The sequence below is a fragment of the Arthrobotrys flagrans genome (assembly GCF_004000055.1).
Source record: "Arthrobotrys flagrans strain CBS H-5679 chromosome Unknown unitig_1, whole genome shotgun sequence".
Classification (NCBI taxonomy): Eukaryota; Fungi; Ascomycota; class Orbiliomycetes; order Orbiliales; family Orbiliaceae; genus Arthrobotrys; species Arthrobotrys flagrans.
In genome coordinates, this window is record NW_027137556.1 from 5,555,988 (window position 1) to 5,578,235 (window position 22,248).

The 22,248-nt window shown below is 47.0% G+C and overlaps 9 protein-coding genes across 10 annotated transcripts; 4 read left to right on the forward strand and 5 right to left on the reverse strand.

Annotated features, from left to right (window-relative positions):
• Nucleotides 1-1,105: 1,105 nt before the first annotated feature.
• Nucleotides 1,106-1,543, reverse strand: DFL_009634 (uncharacterized protein; the record flags this gene model as incomplete). The annotated part of the gene is made up of 3 exons (XM_067639553.1): nucleotides 1,106-1,311; nucleotides 1,384-1,437; nucleotides 1,498-1,543. The coding sequence occupies 3 exons, from the start codon at nucleotides 1,541-1,543 to the stop codon at nucleotides 1,106-1,108; spliced, it is 306 nt and encodes a 101-aa protein (XP_067487330.1).
• Nucleotides 1,544-3,037: 1,494 nt separating this feature from the next.
• On the reverse strand, nucleotides 3,038-3,367 carry DFL_009635 (uncharacterized protein; the record flags this gene model as incomplete). Its single annotated transcript, XM_067639554.1, has 1 exon — nucleotides 3,038-3,367. One exon carries the CDS (start codon nucleotides 3,365-3,367, stop codon nucleotides 3,038-3,040), a length of 330 nt encoding a protein of 109 aa, XP_067487331.1.
• Nucleotides 3,368-3,934: 567 nt separating this feature from the next.
• DFL_009636 (uncharacterized protein) lies at nucleotides 3,935-5,893 on the forward strand (the record flags this gene model as incomplete). Its single annotated transcript, XM_067639555.1, has 2 exons — nucleotides 3,935-4,087; nucleotides 4,286-5,893. The coding sequence occupies 2 exons, from the start codon at nucleotides 3,935-3,937 to the stop codon at nucleotides 5,891-5,893; spliced, it is 1,761 nt and encodes a 586-aa protein (XP_067487332.1).
• A 245-nt stretch (nucleotides 5,894-6,138) lies between these two features.
• On the forward strand, nucleotides 6,139-7,098 carry DFL_009637 (uncharacterized protein; the record flags this gene model as incomplete). The annotated part of the gene is made up of 2 exons (XM_067639556.1): nucleotides 6,139-6,181; nucleotides 6,245-7,098. The coding sequence occupies 2 exons, from the start codon at nucleotides 6,139-6,141 to the stop codon at nucleotides 7,096-7,098; spliced, it is 897 nt and encodes a 298-aa protein (XP_067487333.1).
• Nucleotides 7,099-7,203: 105 nt separating this feature from the next.
• DFL_009638 (uncharacterized protein) lies at nucleotides 7,204-8,917 on the reverse strand (the record flags this gene model as incomplete). Its single annotated transcript, XM_067639557.1, has 4 exons — nucleotides 7,204-7,748; nucleotides 7,808-8,001; nucleotides 8,058-8,764; nucleotides 8,840-8,917. 4 exons carry the CDS (start codon nucleotides 8,915-8,917, stop codon nucleotides 7,204-7,206), a joined length of 1,524 nt encoding a protein of 507 aa, XP_067487334.1.
• Nucleotides 8,918-10,120: 1,203 nt separating this feature from the next.
• Nucleotides 10,121-11,192, forward strand: DFL_009639 (mitochondrial 54S ribosomal protein uL1m; the record flags this gene model as incomplete). Its single annotated transcript, XM_067639558.1, has 3 exons — nucleotides 10,121-10,657; nucleotides 10,720-10,749; nucleotides 10,818-11,192. The coding sequence occupies 3 exons, from the start codon at nucleotides 10,121-10,123 to the stop codon at nucleotides 11,190-11,192; spliced, it is 942 nt and encodes a 313-aa protein (XP_067487335.1).
• A 138-nt stretch (nucleotides 11,193-11,330) lies between these two features.
• On the reverse strand, nucleotides 11,331-12,269 carry DFL_009640 (uncharacterized protein; the record flags this gene model as incomplete). The annotated part of the gene is made up of 2 exons (XM_067639560.1): nucleotides 11,331-11,768; nucleotides 11,841-12,269. The coding sequence occupies 2 exons, from the start codon at nucleotides 12,267-12,269 to the stop codon at nucleotides 11,331-11,333; spliced, it is 867 nt and encodes a 288-aa protein (XP_067487336.1).
• Nucleotides 12,270-14,340: 2,071 nt separating this feature from the next.
• Nucleotides 14,341-15,313, reverse strand: DFL_009641 (uncharacterized protein; the record flags this gene model as incomplete). Of its 2 annotated transcripts, none has more annotated exons than XM_067639561.1 (3): nucleotides 14,341-14,471; nucleotides 14,780-15,214; nucleotides 15,271-15,313. In XM_067639561.1, the coding sequence occupies 3 exons, from the start codon at nucleotides 15,311-15,313 to the stop codon at nucleotides 14,341-14,343; spliced, it is 609 nt and encodes a 202-aa protein (XP_067487337.1). The 2 variants fall into 2 exon arrangements, with proteins under 2 accessions (XP_067487337.1, XP_067487338.1); XM_067639562.1 differs by having other exon boundaries at nucleotides 14,415-14,482.
• A 2,907-nt stretch (nucleotides 15,314-18,220) lies between these two features.
• On the forward strand, nucleotides 18,221-22,204 carry DFL_009642 (uncharacterized protein; the record flags this gene model as incomplete). Its single annotated transcript, XM_067639563.1, has 4 exons — nucleotides 18,221-18,298; nucleotides 18,376-18,950; nucleotides 19,262-21,704; nucleotides 21,776-22,204. 4 exons carry the CDS (start codon nucleotides 18,221-18,223, stop codon nucleotides 22,202-22,204), a joined length of 3,525 nt encoding a protein of 1,174 aa, XP_067487339.1.
• Between the last annotated feature and the right edge of the window lie 44 nt (nucleotides 22,205-22,248).

Genomic DNA, 22,248 nt, shown 5'->3' on the forward strand with positions numbered 1-22,248 from the left:
AATACTGGTGCATAGCGCGGCGGTGAAACATGGAAGGAGCAACGGCGTTATGATCAGTGTTTTCAATACTTTTCCTTTTCCTTTTTCCCAATACATAGGCATATGTGGCGTTTGTGATATGGGGAGCATGATGGAGAGGCGTTTGTTTAAGGACGATTCTTTCACTAACAGGATATGGAATCATGTGTAACACCACGTCTTGTCAGTGACCGAATTGTTTCTTCCCTTTTATGTTGCATAGCGTGGTGCATATTTCGGCGTTGCAGAGGGAGAGCTGAGGGCGTGCTGTTGATTTTCCTTAAACTTGTTATATCTTGCATATATGTTCGAGGAGGGGTAGCTTAGGCTTCGTAGATGGTGGGGAATGAATGCAAGATAATATTGTTTCATTAATTAATATTGTACCTCGTGATATATAAGATATGGTGGCTCGTAGGCGGCCTGATTGAGTAAATGGGGGTGGCTTCAAAACTGTGGTTTGTATTAGTGAATGTCTTTTAAGTATACCAGAAGTTTCAACCTATCTCCATCGGAGAAACTGGAAAATTCTCCTATACGTTCTAATCAATTCCGTCAGTATATAGATATCACAAGAACGAATAGAACTTGATTACCTTGGAGGCCTAGAGTATTATATAAAGTCTAATTGAAGGTCTCTCCGAGCTCAAAGGAGAGTCGGACGCTGAGATATATATACCAAAGTAGGTACACACACAATACTTAAAGACTAAGGTTTTCTATCCAAGCACTTCTTGTCGTATAAGAGTATCGAATTAGATATTAGGATGACTAATGATTGATACTATTATGTGCAGAATAAAAAGACCAGCACGCATTATTGAACTGATACTACGAAAGGAAACGAAAAAAACAAGAACCTTCCCATGCATGATAAACTCCACCAGTTTCGCCAAAAGGCAGTGACGCATAAAAAATTGACTCCCTGAAAGTGAATTCAGAGATCGATAAATTAAAACACCCAACCAGTTCCGTTTGCTATGGCTTCTGGTACAATGCAATGCCCGTATCGTAAGATCCTTCGAACAGCTAATATTTTTATGCAAGTAGTCCCCTTCCTTTAAGACCAAAAAAGAACCTTTCTGCTTTAGGCCCTCTGAGGTCCACTCTGCTCCTGTAATGTTCCGTACCCTCTGACGCCCCCGGTGTTAACCCTGTGCGAGTAAACCCCCGGTGCATCCCGTCGGTGAATTACGCCTGCGATAGCTGCTTCTTTACGTTCGTAATAGACGTATATTATGTAGAATGCGTGCACGTGGCCGGGGAGGTAACCGAGAATTGTGAGGCAGATATCTAGAGGGGGCAAATTCTGTTAGTACGGGGTTGAAGGAAAATCGATATCGATCTTGATGGTAGAGAACTTACTGATTAGGAAATCTGCGCCACAACCGGCGACGGCCCAAACACCGATCGGAGGGACTGTGGGTAGAGCATTAGTATTGGATATTCAGGAAAGGGCCTTTGGGTTCGCTTCCTTACAGAGGATGGTGATAAGAATGAGTAAGACAGCGGAGATGACACCCATTTTGTCTGATTTCTTGGGTCTATGATCAATAGAGAATGTTCTAGTATGGTGTTTCGCTTTAAAACTGTGAAGTTTTTTATGCCGATAGATGTTTAGAAGGAATAAAAAAGGTTAAAAAGATAGAGTTGTGACGGCAAAGCTGTTTTATAGCGACGTCCCTAGCCAAACGGTCCCGTGTGCGCGCAGAAAGGAATGTAAATGAATTCCTCTGATTACGTGTTCCCTTGTCCCGACCCTAGATAGAAAATAGATTTCGACGTTATCGTCATACAGACAAAAAGAAAAATGAGGAAACGTTTTGCCCTTTTTAAATTCCCAGGACCTAAAGGAATTGAGGCCTGCCCAGCTGACGTCACAGGATGGGTGGGCATCGCATGTGCATGGGACCAGGGTGGATCCAACAGGCGAGCGAATCAGGAATGACGGTGGCATAACGGGCATCTGTACAGCGGCGGATCCGCTAATGCTGCGGCACGGATCGATAGAATTCCAAAGCGCCATGTCATGGCCATGTGCCCTGGGGCTTACCTAGTACCTAGGTAGTAATCATTACAAAGTTTAAAGGCCTCCGTTTTCTCACATAATTCCGTCCTCCTGGGCGGATCTATTGGGGAGGTGGAACAAATTTCCTACTTCGAAAATGCAACAATTTCAACGAATATCTAAATCAAAGTTGGCGATATTATGCGGTTACGAGACTGCATATTTCAGGAGCCATACGTTATTACCATATGGCGTTTTGAATGTATTTCGTATGAGGCTCCTGGGGTCCTCTTCGAATTGTAATATGTTTCCTAAAGGCGATTGTTATCAGGCGTTCTAAGGTTTTGTTTCGAGGGTTGCCTTTCATTTGGTTTTCATAGTAACCATTTTGTAAATTTATAACCTGTAGTCTTCCGGATACTTTTATACCGTATAGGAAGCCATTCTTGTGTATAGGGTGCGTGGGCACCATGCCGTGATGTAGATATATAAGTGTACGACCTCGCTCTAAATCAACACACTGCAACCAAAAATTTGTAGAAGGGGATATATACACTTAAGATGCTTGTTTATTCCGGATCCAAGAAATGGCTTAGTTGGTAACAACTAGGATTCGATTCGATCTAAACTGCTCACTTCGTCGGGATCGGGTTGTGTATTTAGCGCGACATTCCGAGCCCCAAAAACGTCTCTCGGTCCCCCCCCTTTTTTTGCACTTTTTTGACAACCTTTTTTTTTTTTTTTTGCCACCAGAGATTAGGAACTGATTTTATTATATTGACCGTACGTAGGGACATAAAAAGAAAGCCCACATCTTATGGGCGTAGTAGTATCGTAATCTCGGGCCAGACACCACGTAACATCAAGCAAAAAAGAATGCAAAAGACAAACAATCCGGCGACGAACAAAAAAATAATTTACAATAGTTCCTCCCGAGCACCAAAGGAATTAAAAAGGCCCCAAGAAAGAACGTGCCTCTTTAGCCCTATAAAAACAACGACCGTACACCCCTTAGACTTTAGGGTGAAATCCTAGAACTTCGCGATTACGCAACCCAACTTCCTCCATATCTAATGATTCGTCTTCCAATATATCCTGAACGGTTTCCCAATGCAAGTTATGCAACCGAATGATAGCATGTTCCTCATGGTGCAAATTTTCATACATTTCTTCCAAATTTTCGCCAACGTCTTCTCCATCATTTCCGTATTTCAAATCGAGAGGGCCCAATCTTGGCCCCTGCTGTAAATCCCTGATCACCTCCATTCGCCCTCTGGGATCTTTCTGTAGATACTCAGCCCGAGATCTTTGCTGTTCCAGGAAACCGCACCAAGTAACCATGACTGAATGCGTGGCTCCTTTGGGTCCCATAGGAACAACCCATAAGCGAAATTCTTAGCACCCTCGCTGGCACGGTTTTGGTAAATCTGATTTTCGTATTCCGGAACTTTCCCCACAATGAACTGGCTGTATCATTCATTGAACCCGAGTTTATGGGAGCTCCAGATGAGCCGAAGTGGATTTGGCGAGTATATAATTGGAGTAGCTACTGGGGTAATATAAGGGTCGAAGAGGAATGAATAGGAGAAAAAACTACGGGGCAAGGTATCTCTAGTCTATAGAGCATTATGCTTTATAATTTATTGTAACATATATTAATAAATAAGTATTTAACTGACGAGGCGGCGGTGATTGTACAGCAGATCTAGATCAGACGAGATGTGGTTGTTGAAGGGTGTTGTTTTTGTTGCATTTTGCCCACCAACAAAGGCACGACTTTCTGATTCCCCAGATCTGTCCAAGCACCGCTTATCCTCTCATCCGCACGACACCATAAACTGCCCAATATCGATATCAATATCAACGACGACCATCCTATCAAACAAGCACATCACCCAAGCTTCCGATATGGCAGCCAGCCATGGCACTGCGATTGCGAAAGCGGCCTTGTCCGCCTCTCTCCTACGCGCAGACCCAACTCCCGTTCCCGGCGACGAGATCGCGCGTCTCCACAGCCTCCTTGACAAATGCCTCACCATTTGCACGCCCGAGAATATCAAGGTACCGTTTCAAACGTGAACTCAGTCCTTCGTGGATGCAATCTTTCTATTCTACTCCCGAATGGCCGTCAAAAACCCCTCCTTCTGCTTCTTCCTGGACGGCTCCAATATGGAACCCATTCAAAATTACAGAATCTATAAATTGGAAAGGCTGTTTACTTATATTGATGGATCTTTTTTTGGATACATATATGAATAGACCTGCAAGCACTGGCTTCTAGAACACTTGGTTCATTCGAACCATAGAGTCACGGCATTTGGAAAATATCTGGTCGCCCTATCGTCCTCGCTGAAGTCACAGTCCGCCGATGTAATGACACCTAGCAGCCGGAGACGGAGACTATACATCTTGTACCTCCTGAATGATACCATTCACCATACAACGTTCTACTCCAGTCCCGCGGTGCCGTTCGCAAAGGGTGTGGAACAGTTTCTGAAGGATCTCTTCAGATTTGCTCAAGATCCGACAAGAAAGAAGCAGCGAGCAAGATTGGAGAAGCTCCTGTTGATGTGGTCGGCAAAGGGATATTTCTCCGAAGCTAGAATATCGGACTGGAAGGATGAAATTGGCAAGTCATTCCTAGAATCGACGGAACCTCAAGAAGCAACCTCAGATAGCAAGGATGTCAAGTCAAAGGAACAACAGATTTTGCTACCGGCATTACACGGAGACCCGGGAGCCCCGTACCATGATCTTCCGGCAACCACCATGCTACCGTTAATGCGCCCGAACTCGCCGACACCAATCAGTACCCGCTCGGTAAAGCCGATCGCGATGAAGTATGGGCCTCCGCCAAAGCAGTTATCGGAGGCAGTGGATGCGTTCATTAAGAGTGTGGATAAAATGTGGTATGGCGGGGATATGAGGGTACTCCCGGACGTAGATGAATTGGGTGTGGATATTATTAAACCGCTGGATACGCAAGACGAGGACTTGTTAAACGACCCGGAGGGTGTGAGGAACAAGGAGGAAGGGTACTACGGCTGGTCGCGGGGTTTTGCAATTCAGATGACGAAGAGACAAAGGGGGGAGCTTGTAAAACCAAAATCAAGCTCTAGAGGCCGTGGGAGGGACCAAAGCTATAGCAGGAGTTTAAGCCAGAGCAGAAGCCGATCTAGAAGCAGAAGCAGCAGCCGGAGTAGAAGTAGGAGCCAGGGCAGCCACAGCAGAAGCGGAAGCGAAAGTCGTAGTCGAAGCAGATATCAAACCCGCTCGAGATCGAGATCAAGGTCGAGATCTCACTACCGTTCGTCGAGAAGGCGGAGACGAAGCTACTCTCGCTCGTACAGCCGCTCCCGAAGCCGCTCCCGCTCACACACTAGGCGAAGACTAAACTCTTCTGGATCTTCTCAACCCTACTCACCCAAGCTCGAAACCACAACTCCTCCGAAGGAAAAACCTCAACAGCCTCTCCCACCCCCGCCTCCGCCACCCTCACAGCCAATGCAACAGTCACATCTGCCGCAAATAACGAATGTGCCGCCACAGTTCCCATTCAATCAGCAATTCCCGGCCGCAATTCCCATGCCACCGGAGATGGCACAGTTCTTTCAGCCGACGATGCCACCACCTATGGGTGTTGCCCCGCCATCCTGGGGTATGAATATGCAGCTTAGCAAGATTCCGGCTCCGGGAACTCAAAATAACTTTAACCAGTGGGGCGGCCAGGGACAGGGGAACATGTATAACAACCAACCCCCACCCCCGCCGCCACCAGGTGGGCATCACGGATATGGTAATCAGCAATACGGTCGTGGAGGATATCGAGGCCGCGGAGGGTGGAACAACCGAGGCAGGGGGTGGTAGTTTGTATATTGAAAGTTCATTGTATATATGATAGTTCACATCTTTAGCGATTTGTTTCTTTCCAGGCGGATCCTTTTCCGGAAGCTATTTTCCGAGCTAAAATGCGCTAAGAAATACCCCTCCACCTCAAAACCCACCACTATCCCACCTTTGCGCCGCGAAATAGCTTCGATCCTACTTGTAATTTTCCTCTTTAGATTTTATTCACAATCGCATAGAAAATAATACTATTTCCTTTTTTCAATATGGTATCATCGTCGGAGCCTCTCCGTGTGGGCTACGTCCCCGGTAAACCAAAACCATCAATCTAAGCCTCAGTATCGTAATGTTACTAACTCTATTTCGCCGCAGAGCACTTCTCAACACCCCTTCACCTCGCACAAATCTATTCCTATTACCAAGATCTCAATGTGACCTTCCATCCCTTCCCATCGGGGACAGGCCATATGATCCAATCCCTCAAAGCTCACGATATCGACGTAGCGATCGGTCTAACGGAAGGGTGGATCGCAGGGATCAAGGGATCCATAAAAGCAGATTGGTACAAAGTTATCGGACAATATGTCGATTCGCCACTCTGCTGGGCCATATCCGCCGGCGCATCTCGAGATACAACGGTGGAAGGTCTAAAGGATGGTGGAAAAGTCGGTGTCAGTAGAATTGGTAGCGGGAGTTACATCATGAGCTTTGTTCTTGCCAGACAAAAAGGGTGGATTCCGCCTGTCGGACAAACGGAGCCGTTTGACTTTGTGGTTTTGGACAATTTCAAGAATTTGAGGGATGCAGTTAATAGTGGCACAGCGGATGTATTCATGTGGGAGCATTTTACATCGAAAAAGTTTTATGATTCCGGGGAGATTAAGAGGATTGGAGAGATTTATACACCTTGGCCATCCTGGTTGATCACTGCACACGATTCTTTGCTCCAAGCTAATGATCCGAGGTTAAGTGCGTTTCTGGATGGCGTGAATAAGGGGATCGCATATTTCAGGGAGAATGTTGAGGAGAGTATTAAGTGGATCACGAGTAACTTGGAATACAGCGATGAGGATGCGAGGGAGTGGAGGAAGGGTGTAAAGTTTGTCGATGATGTGAGAAAGGTTGATTTAGCGATGGTGGAAAATGTGATTGAGATACTGAAGGAGGCAGGGGTGGTGGAGAATGGGGAGAACGCAAACGGCGTGGTTGTGAATATCGAGTCCTGAAACTCCATAGAAAACCTAGACTTGTATGGATAAATGCCAGCCTGAAAAGCAGATTGGCTTTATTATAGTATTGTGGTATCGATCATGCCACTATTCAAATTGAAACTAACGACGAGGTCCAAACATCGATGCCATTTGCGACATCATTTTGTTCATATCCATGCCTCCCGCACCGCCCGCACCACCCAGTGCCCGCATCATAGACGCCATATCCATACCTCCCGGGCCCGGTGCACCAGCTCCCATAGCTTGCATCCTCTTCTGCATTGCAGCGAGTTGTTGGGGATTCGGTGCTCCTCTTCCCATGCCTCCTTGTTGCATTGCCTTCATGCCACCCTTCATCTTCTTTGCCATTTGCGCCATCATTTTGTGCTGTGTCAGCACATCCTCCACTTCTCTTACTGATGTGCCAGATCCACGTGCGATTCTTGTCATCCGTTCGGGTTGTTGCACAAATACCTTGCCGTCCGAATCTAGCTCTTTCGTTGTCATGCTGTCCATGATGTACATCATGCGCTTTAATTTCATGCTTCCTTCCTCATCTCCAACATCGCCCATCAGGTTTGATAAACCAGGGATCATGCCGGCCATTTTAGAGAGCGGACCCATCTTCATGATGTTGTTTAATTGATCTCGAAGATCACGGACCGCTGTTTCAAGCTGATTAGTATACTTAAACCTAAGAATGAAGAGAAATTGGAAGACGTACTGAATAGACCCTCCGCAATATGTTTCATTGTATCTTTCTGATCCAATTTTAACGACTGAACATGCTCTACCAAGCCCTGCATGTCACCCATGCCTAGCAATTTCGAGATGTACCTCTGTGGTTCGAACTTTTCCATATCTAAAATATGTTCACCGGTGCCAATGAATACAATCGGTGTTTTTGTTGCAGCGACGCTGTGCTACGATTAGTATTGATAATATTATCCTTGGCGGTATTAATGAGTACTCACGCAGATATAGCACCACCACCTGCAGCATTGCCATCCGTTTTTGTAATGACGATGGCTCCAAAATCCGCACTCTCCTTAAATGCCTTACTCTGTGCCTCTGCCTGCTGTCCAATACTCGCGTCCAACACCATGATAGTCTGATCCGGCCTCACGGCCTCCTGTATCTGCACCATTTCTGCGAACAGTTCGGTTTCTTGTCGATGTCTTCCGGAAGTATCTACTATGATAATCTCGAATCGCTCTTTCTTGAACTTGTCCACACCTGCCTTCGCTACTTTTACAGGATCTGTTTCCGTGTACGATCCGTAATATGGTACTTTGGCCTTGGTCGCATTCTGCTTCAACTGGTCGAACGCACCAGCTCTGAATGTGTCGGCACACACTAGGCAAGCCTTAAACCCCCGTGCATTATACCATCTCGCCAGCTTTGTACACGTCGTCGTCTTTCCGGAACCTTGTAACCCCACAAACATGATAACATTCGTCTTTCCTTTCTTCGGCTTGTAAGGCTCCGAATGCGAGTCCACCAATCTACACAGCTCATCGAAGACTGCTTTTTGGATTATCCTCTTCTTGTTGACACCCTGGCCGAGTTCTTTGAAGTTTACGGTTTGTCGGATGGATTTGCGCAGGTTGGCGACGAGTTTTACGTTGACATCAGCTTCGACGAGGGCGTTGCCGATTTCTTTGATCATGCCATCGAAGGCCTAGGTTATATCGCAGGAAGTATGGTTAGCATTGGCTTAGAAAGAATGATATAGTGAATCGGACGGGGTCCCAACCTTCTCATCGACTTGATTTGAGCGTGTGAGATCCTGGACAGCGGAATTGATCCGCCGCCCTAAATCGGCGAGAACCATAGCGTGAGAGTGTCGTCTTCAGTAAATGGGCCAAGCGGTAGGAAGATACGGAATCGAGGAGGCGAGTTTGCGGTCGTCTGAGTAAAAGAGCTAAGCTATGTAACGAGTGATCTGGATGGGGAGTGGGAAGCTGTCGCAGGCTGGATACCATAAGCACTTGGCAGAAACTGTGGTGGTGTGTTGCGATAGTGTTTGTCGTGCCATAATTACTATTTCAGGACAACCGCAGGGGCCAGTGCAACACAGGAAACCCAACATTTCGATTGTTTGGAAGACTCTTAAATCAAGCTGATATATGCGCCCCTACGAAAGATTCACGACATCGTCTGAAGATTTGCAAGCACGGTGGTTAGCAGAGCATATATTCGAGTTTTTGATTATTTTCACCTCTTCATACTAGGACCATACCCGGCAGAATCCTTAAGATACCATTCGCGGAGTTCTGCGCTACAAATTTCAGAACCAAAATTTATCAATCAAAATGCGATCACATTCACGATTGGGTGGGCTGGGATAATAAAAACTTATTTGCCATCTTAATCACGGATTGCCAGTATAAAGAGCATCTTGAACTACTATATACCTTCTACTTGGGTAAATAGAATTGTTTTTCGGTCACATTTTTTGACTCGAAGTACTCAAACTCGGGTGCATGATTACTAACAAGATATAGGATCCAGATCAAGTATGAAATAACAATGAGTTCGTGAGATGACATCTCTATCTAAACACCTGGGCATCTATATTACCAACTTACTTACCGAGTTTGGCCGCAGTATATTAGTAGTTAGACTGAATATGTAACACCCACCATCTCAACTTGCGATGACACAGCACAACCGATTCTTTATCAAATGGCTTAATTTCAGGTTCATTTTAACGGCCGAATCAAGATTTAAATTTAGTAAGCCGGGCTAGGATAAGGTCCAAATTCTGAAATCAAAAATAATCACGTGCATTTTATCACTGCCAACGAAGAGAAGTTGCGCACCAGCCACATCTGAGGCTCAACTGTGTTACCAGCCGAATTCAAGAAAAATCTCAACCCCAGAACTAACACCGCCACAACATCCTCATTGCGCAAAACCACATACGACCCACCGACATCCCGAAAATGCACAACTTATAGCCTCTCGAACGCCCCAACCAGTTGATAGAGCGAACATCAGTCTGCAAGCGGTCCATTGGCCGCAACCCTTCATAATGGCATCCTCGATATCGGTATGCCGCGCCTGCCTCACAAGGCCCTCCACACTCATCGGCAGGGCCCCACGTCTCCTTCGACCAACTTCTGATATCCACCGACTACTCCCTACAACATCGACCGTTCCATCTCTAATACTCGCCTCTGCATTTTCAACGACACCTTCCCTCCCAGCTGGTGGTGGTGCCGTTAACCGCGCCAAACTCAAGTCTTCGAAACTAAAGCAGACCAAAAAGAAGAAGCCGAAAACCCATTTCAAAATCTGGAACCATGCCGAATTTCCTAAATACGCACTCACCGATGCTATGCGTTATATTCGCGCCTTCGAAGTTGGAAATGATGTGCGACAGGCTAAATATGATCTTGCAGTTAAGATTTATACCCAGAAAAACGGACCTACGGTCAAAAACAGAATACAGCTACCAAAAGCTGTAAATACCGATATCAGGATCTGTGTGTTCGCAGAAGGGAAGAAGGCTGATGCTGCTAGAGAAGCGGGTGCGGTGGTTGTAGGAACGAAGGATGTCTGGGAACAGGTAGGCTTTACTGATTCGAACTCATCTTATCATATGCTGATTATTATACAATGATAAATTAGATCAAGGAAGGTGTCATCAACTTCGATCGTGTAATCTGCGCCAGCGATGTCTTCCAAGAATTCCAAAAAACTGGTTTGGGTCGTATCTTGGGTCCCAGAGGTCTCATGCCGTCCCCCGTACGGGTACGGTGGTCACCAACCCCGCCGCCATTATTTCCGCTATGATCGGTGCATCTGAGTACCGTGAACGTCAAGGTGTCGTTAGAATCGCAATTGGGCAGCTAGGGTTTTCAACGGAAGAATTGAGAGATAATATCAAAGTATTTATGGATCAATTGGCCAAGGATTTGGCTAGGATTGAGGACTTCGATAAGAGGATTAACGAGGTTGTGTTAAGTAGTACACACAGTCCTGCGTTCAGCTTAAGCGGTGAGTTTAGGAATATCGGACGGGAAGAGGACCTCGAAATCACGACGGAGGTAGTCGAAGGGGCTGTAGCCGCAGAAGGGGCGCCAGTGGCGGCAGTTGCGTAGAGACGTCGTTTGTATCATTACACGCCATATATTGTCTATATTATATTGGGGTATCAGAGATTGTACATATTACAGAAAAAAAGGATGTCGCTTCCATCAGATATCAGCCGAAAGTTCATAAAAAATAAAAAGTAATGTTCACTTCCTCCCCTTTAGTGTCTTGACAGCGTCTCCTGTCTCTCCTACTTCGCTCCAGAGCTTTAGTATCTGTACTAATCGGCCCTCGAGTTCCTTCCTCTCATCCTCGCCTGATTCCTCGTTTTTCAGTTCAGCTCTGCATTCCTTCAATGCTCTCGAGAGATCATCTGAGAGAGTCTGCCTTGCTTGTTTTAGTCTTCTCCCTTGCGCCTTTACAAACGGATGAGTGGGTGGAATCTTTGAGAGCACATGTTTTAGGTATAAATATGACGTCACCAGCTTCTGTAGCCGTGGCAGTGAAGTAAGAGAGGAGTTTGAGGTTTCGTCAAGATCCAGAGTTAGAATATGATCATCGGCTTCTTGCTGGCCTTTTAATAGCAAAAGGGATTCTAGTTGTGAGAGACGAGCATCAAGGGTCAATAGATTTCGGGCGAGAGCCTAGAGTAAAGTCAGCTACAATATCCATCGCCAAATCATTGATTGAATTGCAGCAAAAGGAGAAAACCCCACCTTCTTTCTAGCAACCTCTTTCTTAACCGCCATATCTTTCTCCATCTCGTTCGCAACCTTAACAACCTTCTCTTTAACACCCTCGATTTCCCTTGCAAACCCCATAACCCCAAGTTTTAAGTCATTGACCTTCCCCTCACCACCCCTCAGGCTACTCCCCAACCCCACGAAATCCGCATAGTCGCGATTCACAAGCTCTACAAGCTCCCGTTCAAGATCTTTCGACCGTGTTCGCAGCTCAGCACGAAGGTCTTCGAGTGTTTGATGCCGGTGTAAGCTAGCGAGGTAGCTTGATGCGGAGAAGTCTGCAGTTGTGAAGGCGGATCGCGGGAGAGGCTGCGGGAACGGGAGGGATGAGAAGTCGTCTTCAGGGTCGGAGTCGGAGGTGGAGGTGGCGAGGAGAAGTGTGGGTTTAGAGCGCGCGGTCATGATGCTTGACGTGGGTGGGTGGAAGGGTGGAGCGGTGGTACGCATACGTCGAGTTAGAGTGGCCTTTAGCAACACCAAAACCACAACATCTTCCTGTCGATCTTTGCTAGCCTCAGATGTCGACGTTTTTCATATGACCTCTTTGTTTTGACCAAGGAATATTTCGGTGCATATTATTTAGCCAATTGAATTTACACTAACTAGTATTTGATGTATTCTTTGACTACTGCTTGGTTATAACTACGTAAATATCTACCAATTACAGGATTTAACCATGCGCACGTGCGCTATACATAAACACTGGAAAGAGATCCGCCTTGCGCAAAAATATGATGTGACCAAGGGAGATACACGGCAGGAACCGGACCTGTGCTCGGGGGCCTAGTTCATATTGAGGATTCGAAAGGCTACCCAATTTCATAGATATAACACCATCCATATTGCAATATCCTGGGAACATATTAGATCTTTCAGACCATACCGTGTGCGCTATATGTCGGCCTTCGGGTTATTTTTGCAATAACGGTGCCATTTTATGTAATATTCGTACGAGGTCGTAATCGTTTCGACGGATGGAAATATTGTCCCTTTCAAAAGCTTTTGACCCGAGTTCGAAATTCCTCAGAGTCTACAGAGTACGTCTAGGGAGTTCAATGGAATTTGGAGGGTGGCGTCGCTGTACCAGCCTTAACACTTCACCGAGTCCAGAGGGACCTAAGTCCGATTCACGTTGTGGGTGCCCCGAGTCTGAGCCAAGTGTAATGAATTAAGCACCTTGTAAGGCAGCTGCGAGCTGGGGCTAGCTAGGTAGGCAATTCGGCTGGGTGAAGCCCCGATAGGCCACATTGCGAAGCAGAAATACCCGAGAAACATGGTGTGTCGGATCATATTGCTGTCAGTTCGTGGGCATGTTGTCGGCCTTTAAGTTGAGCTCTTCTTGTCAGCCCCCAAATACCAAGCTTTAACTATTTGCTAAAAGATTGGAGAAATAGGCAGGCCGAGGGAGTAGTGAGTGTCTCGAAATTCAGGCTGTTTGTGTTTTCATCTAAACTCATTGGATTGCAATATTGTTGAATGATGTGATCACCCTGAGCTCGGGAGAATCCGATTAGGCCAATATGAAGAAAAGTCTGGTCATGTTTAAACATTTATGACGTCGTATAGATACACCATGCATTGGTGTGCGCCGGAGCTTAGAAACATTAGCGGGTTAATTGGCGAGTTGATTCGAGATTTCGGCGTTCGGCAGCTTCGGTTTGTTCCGTGTTACCTATAGCAAATACTTTGGCCCCTAATATTCAGTTACAAGAGCCTTCGCTATTGGAGCCATGGTAAAATCTGGCATAAAATTCGTCCGGACTCGTATTATAAACTTTAACTTAACGGATATGACTTTATAAAGGCGTGGTAGTTTTACGGTACCCGTTGGAATGCGCGCGACATCGATGAAGGTTTAGAAGTGGTTGGAAGAGCCGGCGCCCAATGGAGAATATGGAAGCGATTGAAGGACGAGCGTACGGGTTAAAGGCTTCTAGAATACAAGATCAACGAAAAATGGAAAACCAAAACCCAAGAAATCTAGACGCATGCAAGGGGACTGAACTGGCTAGAGATACATATAGCGATCTATTTGGTATTAAAGAGCAACAGGCTACAGAAAAAGCAGAACGATATGCAAGCAAAGCAGGGTTGGAAAAACAGTTATGTCTATGCTAAACCGGATTCGCGAACCGCGGAAATCTATTCCACCAGAATATGCAGCGGCAAAGGAATAAGGATAACGAATCCGAAAGAAAAAGCCAAAGAAAACCTCAGACGACCGAAGAACTATGCAATTGCCCAATCTATCCCCATCGTGAAAATGCCATACCGGAAAGAAAATGAGAGCCCGAAAAACACCTGATCATAATGGTCCGAAAAACGGAGAATATCTTGTCATGAACGAAAAAATTTGCGGATTGATAATGTTCTGGGTCCGGGATCCAGTAGGAATTCGTCGGGTGATGCGGCAGATATGCGTCCTTCGGCGGGCCATAACGTAACTTTCGCCTGGACAGCATAAATAGTCCGCTCACTTTTCGAGATTCTTTGATGGATTTGGCCCCGTGGTATGGGTTGCAGCGGCAGTGGATCCAGCGGCTACATCTACCTCATCTGATCGTGCCCACCAACGACCACCCATTGGGTCGGGCGTACCAAACTCTGTAAGAAACCTGAGAAGTGAGCCGTGATTCTCCTAGTGTCGGGCCGGGATCTAGGGGAAGCAAAAGTTTCTCTCGAAAGATTTTGCCCCTCTTGGAATTCTTGAAGATGCATGCATTTTTATAACACTGTTGCTTCGCAAATACAAGATCGCGTAACAGGACAGTAAAGCATAAAAAAGGATTTCATAACTTCAAAAACGACAAATGGAAGCTGCAAAATATCAATCAAGACAAAACAACAATAGTGGCTGTTCTTGCTTGTACCCCCCAGTGACAGAACGGACTATGTGAATTAAGGAAACTAACCTTGAAACTCAAAATTCTTTGCGTCTCCGACCCAGTTTCTCAATTTCTGCTTGACAAAGTGATCAAAATCCCACTCGGCATCCTCGAGGTATTGAGTCCCCTCCGTCCAGATATAAATTCCTGCCATAACGGTTTCACCGGTTTCCCTCCTCTCATCGGCCAAAAGAGAAACCTTGACTTGTCTCCTCTCATACTCGTGACCCTCGAAGCTGTCCAAGCGATCAATATCCATTTTGGAAAGACCCTCGACGACCGTGCCACGGACAGAATTGCCAGTTTGGGCAACTACGCCGGGGTAGTCTACGTTCTTAACGCGGTGGCGACAATGGTCGTGCAAAATTGCTGGACGGATACGCAGGCGGTCCCGCTGCCATGGATCCGGGTGCTGAGTGCCGTATATGACTCGGCTAAGAATTGGGAAGGCCATGAGCGTTCCTACCATCTGTCAATCCAAAGGCTCTAAGAATTCATGCATACGAAGGAATATTTACCGTAAAAGAAGCAGGTGAAGGTTTCTTCTTCCATATTAGTCATAGTTGTGGTTTCAATTGTGTTGTAATTGATGTTGGAAAGGTTTTATAAGTTTTATATATCTGCTTTGGAGCTTATTTGGAGAGGTGGCGATAGTTATACAAAGGCAGGAATCGTGGTTGTAAAGCTGGATCTATTATATATTGGTCTAGTGGTGGGTGGATAGTGAGGATATGGGATGGGAGGGGAAAAGGGAGCGAAAAGCTAGGAGCTTTATATTGCGGCCGTGGGTGGTCGGAGTATGGCAAAGGCAAGGCAAGCACCACCACCAGGGGATTTAACTTTGGATTTTTGACTCAGGGCAGCACAGCTCCTTCCACCCATTTCGCACCGTCCCCGGGTCAATACAGGAACAAAAAAAAAAGAGAGAGAGAGAGAGAAAGCTAACGGGAAGCTGGAACTTCTGGAAAAAAAGAAGCCGGAGCTTTACTTTTTCGTTCGCTCGGGAAGAAAAGAAATTTGTGGGCCTATGATATCAATGGGGTCCACGTCCGGGAGAATTAAATTGTTACATACCATGGATGGCCTGGTCCACACCGGTCACAACCATACTGTGATCCTATGACCGGCCTTATCATCGCAACCTTTGACATAATTCGGCTTGCTTGCATTGTCTCCTCAGCTCCACCATTGTGCTTATCGGCCCACAGGTTAGGTACCTCCATTGGCCGACGAATCTCTCGATATCATGCATACTTGGGTGCATGCAGCCTACGTAAACCGGCATCGAAGAGACAGTACGGTTTCAGATGGACCCAACAGAAAGAACCGCTCCTGTCCAACGGTGTGGTCCATGGGATTGCTTGCATATCTGTCCAAGCAAAGAAAGAGATACCATATTCGGTCGTACGTTTCGAAAAGCTTGTGTCAGACAAGGCTAATCCATGTTTAGTCAACCTGTCCCTCGTAGACGATACGCTAGTAAAACACCGCCATCACATTAATCATCGCATCGCATTTCTCGTTCTCGTCTTAGTACGGGTGTTCGACAAGCTAGCTGGTACTTGGCACCCAATCAAGCATCAGAAACGTCACCGAGAGCCAGGAACAGACCGGACTATGTACACGTTTTTACTCTTCCTGTGCTACTCCAAATTTGCATGCTGCTTTATGCGTGCACATGTCATACGGACAACTATCTGTGCTTACTCGATTCGAGAAATCCCCACATTTAGAAGCAAGGGTTTTTTTCGTTGTTCCTTTCGACACAAAACCTCGGTTTTAGAAATTTTAAATAGTATTAAGACCCACTCGGATAAGCTATATTTCAGGAACAATCAGGGCTTTTCTTGCCACTCCAGTCATCGAAACGCAGCCCTAAAACCATTTATGATTACTCTACCTAAGCGATCGTCCCAAACACCTGGCTTTAACTAATTTTTCGTGTATGATAGTCGTTTGGGAGATATCGGTGTACAAACCAGGCGAGACTGCGACGGGCGGGAGGAAAGCCATGTTACAGACGGGTTGACAGTGCTGGAGAATGTACAGAATGGGGAAAAATCTTTGACGGCTGTAGCCTGACCATTGATGGGTGTGATGCGATTCATTTCGCATTAACTTTTGTGCCAAAGAGCAGCATGCGCTGAGTATCACGTGTCTGCTTTTGTGGGATGCTATCGATCTTTCTATAATTAATAGAGTTCAGATATATGCCGCATCGAAGAGCTACCAGGTACCTGGAGCTTCAGCAGCTGCAGGCCTGAGTAAGACGGCAAACCGGCAGCAGAAAGAAGATTATAGAAAGGGACAGATTGCATAAGCTCGAGCTTGTTTCGAGAAGGTTTCTAGGCTGTACAAGGCATTCTCGCAGCTTGTGCTCCGCATTGTAGAAACCCATTCATATGAATACATCATGACTAAGGGCTGCTTCGATCGATCGATGCTTATCTTGGAATTCGTGAATAATCGCCCCGGAAGAATCTGGGCGATGACACGGGTTGACCTCGTGCAGGGAGTTGGTATCAGCGAAGGGTATAATTACTCGGAACAAAGAGAGGAAACGGTGGATGCTTAGTGGTTGCGGCTTCGCACGGGAGAAGCTAAAGGATCTCGGGATGCTTCTTCGGAATGCGATGTTACCCAGTCGACAGCTTAGGCTGGCTGACCCATTCATTCCCTTTTAACAAAGAATCCGATGCCGAGATACATACATACCGGTACATACACAGTTGGGCCGACGGGAGGCTAGTTAGTGGACGGGACCAGAAATGAATTTTCAGCACCTGGCACCTGCACCTGGCGATACCTTGCTCCCTTGTTCCCTTGCCTGAATCGAGTCTCAAGAGAGACACGGAAGGACAAGGATGAGGGGTGTTGATGTTGTTTGTGTGACCAGCTGCATGCGGCATCAGGTGCGGCGTTGGCCCAATTTGGCAGCGGCCGAGGTTGCTGTGGAGACCCGCAACACAGCGGTTTGTTGTGGGTCGTGGGCTGTCAACCGGCTTCATATGTTGGTTACCAGCCCCGATTCGAGTATAGCGACTTCTTGTTGACTTCATTATCAACAGTAATCTCATCTATATCTATCTATCTTTTATCATTATCCCGGCTGGGCCCCTCTTCGGCCTGCCTCCTCCATACATACATACATACATACGAAGTACATTTGTATGTATAGACCGACGCCGACACAGACACAGACGCCGATTCAATTGATGCTTCGTTAATGCGACAACGACGACGACGAGGCAGTATCGCTTACGAATCATCATAATCATATATCTTCGATAAGAGGTACCAATTGACCTCTTCTACCCGTCCCGAAAGAGAATCTCTTCTTGGGATAGGCTTATTCTTCTCTATCTTTACCTTCATCCGTTACGACCGAGCTGATTACATCAGTATCATCTTGATTCTTGGGTTTATGCTTCCGATATCGCTGCTGCAGGAAACCCAATCGACGATATAATGCCCGGGGTTCAGCCTCAAACACTACCGACGCAGTTTCCGTGCTGGGTCAAAGCTATCTATTCATGGGGCGGAGAGGTATGACGGAGCTTTGCATACATGCCTTGCTTACATTACTAATCATGAATCGCTAATCGTCTCTTATATGTACGTAGACAAAACGGGATCTAGGTTTCGTCGAGGGTGACCTCATCGAATGCCTCAATGCTGGTGATGGCGCATGGTGGATGGGAAGGCTGAAGAGGGACCGCCGCCAGATTGGTCTCTTCCCGAGTAATTTCGTCGAGCTTGTCACAGACAATCGTCCAGTTACACCTGTCGCATCGCCTGTCAAGCAGCAACCGCAATATGAGTATTCGAATCAAAGACCAGAATCACAAGCTTCCTACCATAGCAATGCCGATGCATATGGTAATAGAGGTGCTTCTCCAAACCCGTATCAACAACAGAGGGGTGCTTCTCCAAACCCGTATCAACAACAGAGGGGTGCTTCTCCAAACCCGTATCAACAACAGAGGGGTGCTTCTCCAAACCCATATCAGCAGCAGAGAGGAGTTTCTCCAAACCCGTACCAACAGAATCGAGCCGTCTCTCCGAACCCCTACCAGCACAACCGAGCAGCCTCTCCAAATCCATTGCAGAACCGAGCAGTCTCGCCGAACCCGTATGCTCAGAACCGCGCAGTCTCCCCCAACCCATATGCTCAGAACCGTGCTGCCTCCCCAAGTATGTATGCCCAAAATCAGGTAGTCTCTCCGAGCCCGTACGCACAAAATCGTGGAGTGTCTCCAAATCCATATCAACAACGTGGAGCGGTGTCACCAAGGGGCCCCAATAATCAATTTAGGGCCGTATCTCCTAGACCACCTCCCGGTAGCCGTGTGCTTTCTCCAAATCCATACCAAAAAAATCACGGATACCAGCAAGCCGCCCGTCCCACAACCCCGAATACACAAATGCACCAGCACAGGCCCGTGTCTCCTAATCCCCCAATATCCCGATCTGGGACTCCGAATCCTTACCAAAATTCTACGGGCCAAGGCCCGTCCCCTTCTCCGTTCCATATGCCACAGAGAGCAAAGTCTCCGGCCCTATTTCGGGCCGTGTCACCGTCACCAGGAAGGCCTGTCACACCTTCTGGTTACAACCAAGAGACCCCCCACCGCCTCCACCTGCCCACTTAAACAGTTACTACCAGAGGGCCGCCTCGCCCGCCCCATCTTTCCACAAGATGAATGGAGCTAGATCCCCAATTCCATCTAGAGGACCAACTCCACAGCCTTCGCCTAACAGGTTGGCACACACACCAAGTCCGCTACGAAGTGCCATGGATGATGTCTTGTCGAGTTTAGAAGAAATGAGCGTAGTTGACAGTGGGAAGAAGTCGCCAATTCCGTTTAGTCCAGATGATTATGACAATCTTAGCGGATCTTCAGCTACTGCAATCAGATCTCACACTTCACAGGGATTCCGTGGTGATACATTTAGATTTGGAAACTTTGATGGCATTGAAATCGGTGCGAATCCGCAGCGTAATCACGGGATATCAAGTTTCGTAGAGCGGATGGAAGCTAGTCTTATGGATCAAGGTTCTTCATCGTACTACAGCTCATCCGATGAGACTTTCGATCAGATCAGGCAGCTCAAACAGCAGCAGAATATGGGGCGCCCCAACTCTGTGATGATGACTGCACGGCCCGGGTCATCACAGAACTCAAATGCTAACATGAATGCAAACCCAAAGCGAAGATCCGTCTGGGATGTCGATAGGCAGCCAAATTTGTCTCGGCAAAGCACCCTGCAGTCAAATAGCTCGTCCGCGGTGTTCTCCACGACAAGTAACTCTACGGCCGCTACTAGCGCTAGCATCATGAGTGGGATGAGCGCCGGAGGATTTAGTGCGACAAGTGCAGGAAGCTTTATCAGACATAAACAGAGGGCGGCGATGGGAATACCGGAAAACGGACCGCATCCACTGTCCCACCAACTCGCACCGCAACAACCCGGCCCGTTCTCAGCGCTATCACCGATGGAGTCGCAAATGGTAACCAATAGCGGTATCGTTTTCCATTCCGCGAATGTGACTCCTCAATCTGTGCCGAGGGCGCAGACGTGGGGAAACAATATAAACTCTGGGAATGGGCTTGGCGGACTATCCACAGTGAATGCGAGCCCGATGAAAAAGAAGGGGGGGTTCTTCAAGAAGATTCTAGCAACAGCCAAGGCATCGACTGCTACTGCCAGGTCGATGGCAGCTTCGCCGACACCAGAGTCAGACTCTGGATATGGAACTCTCGGAATGACCGGTATCGCTGGTGGAAATGTTTCCATGGCACCTCAGTCACAGGATTGGGTTCAGGTGCGTAGGGACGTGGCCCGCTCGAATACCATATCTCATAATGAGAGACTAGAAAGACAGGAAAAACAAGAGATGATGGATCAGTTTACCTTAAGGCCAATCGAGTTTATGGAAGAGGAATGTGAAGGAGATGAGGCGTTGGACGGCGGCATTGTGGAACTTCCCGCTGATTTTACAAGTGTTAATATGACACAAGTAGACAAAGCGGCACGTTTCATCGGGTCTCTCCCATCGGGTACTACACCCGCGATATTAGCAAATTCTCATATATGTCGACCTCACAGGTCAGACGTACAGAGGTTGAGAGCAATGTTTACATGGGTGGCGGAGAAGCTATCTTGGGAACGCCCGACAGGTCTTGGAACTGACTCTCCGGGTAATATTGACTACAATAAAGATTGCCGGCGGGTCATCCAAAGCCTCAAGGCGACAACAGAAGAAGTGGCTATAATGTTCATGCAGATGTGTCATTCGGTAGGAATTGGCTGTGAAATCATTAGAGGGTACCTCAAGGTTCCAGGCGAAACAGCAGAGACTGTTGATGCTATCCCGCGCCCGAACCACTTTTGGAACGCAGTCGTTATTGACAACGAGTGGAGGATCATTGACGCCTCTCTTGCTAGTCCGACGCATCCAAAGAGAGGATTGTATAGCTCTGCACCCAACAATATGGCCGATTCACACTACTTTTTGATGAGGCCGTTACATGCCTGCTTCACACATATTCCATTAACACCACAACAGCAGCACTTGGTACCACCGATGCCGCATTCTGTTTTGATGGCTTTGCCCTGTGCCAGCGCCGGGTTCTTCAAGAACGGAATACAACTCATCAATTTCGATACTTCGCTTCTTAGAGTGGAAGATCTTGAAATTGTCCAGATAGACTTCCAGCTCCCTATAGACGTGGAGTGTGTAGCGGAGGTGGAGGCGAAGGGATTTGCAGTCGATGCAGATGGCGACATCTTTGAGAGCGGCGATATTGTGAAAAAGGGAGCTTTGGCGCAGGTTGCCTGGGAGGGCCCGTTAGGCAATATCCAGAAGACGTATCGAGTAAAAGCAGTTCTGCCTGGTGACGAAGGGCATGGGATCTTGAAGGTCTACGCAGGGCCCAGGGGATTGATGGTAAGTTCTTTGATCCCTGCTCTAGCAACAATGGCTTTTAGTACATTTACTGACGATTATTTTGATATCAGCATTCGATAAAAGACAATCCTCACCCGATGGCTTTCTCGTTGCCGATTTTTCATACGGGTTCAAATCCGACATATAACTTCGTGACCCGTCATCCGACCCCTCACGCCCAACGACACGATTTGTATATCGTCCAACCGCAGAATCTGCGATTGGCATTTGATAATTCTTACGTCTTCTCAATCCGACAACACTCGTCGACCGTGTTGACGAATTCGGAGATGGCAACTTTTAAAGGAGCCAAATTGGCTATTCAAACACCTACCGGGAAGATAATGAAGATCGGGCGGAGGGCCGATAGTTTAGGCAGCGAGCACGGCCAAGTCTTTGAGCAGTCAATCAAGGTTTCGGAGCGCGGACCTTGGAGAGGATTGATTCTAGCTGATAGAAGTGCTAGGTGGTGTGTTTTTGCGGAGTGGCATTGTGTGTGATTTAATGCCTAAACATATGATTATGACGGTATTAGATTAGACGA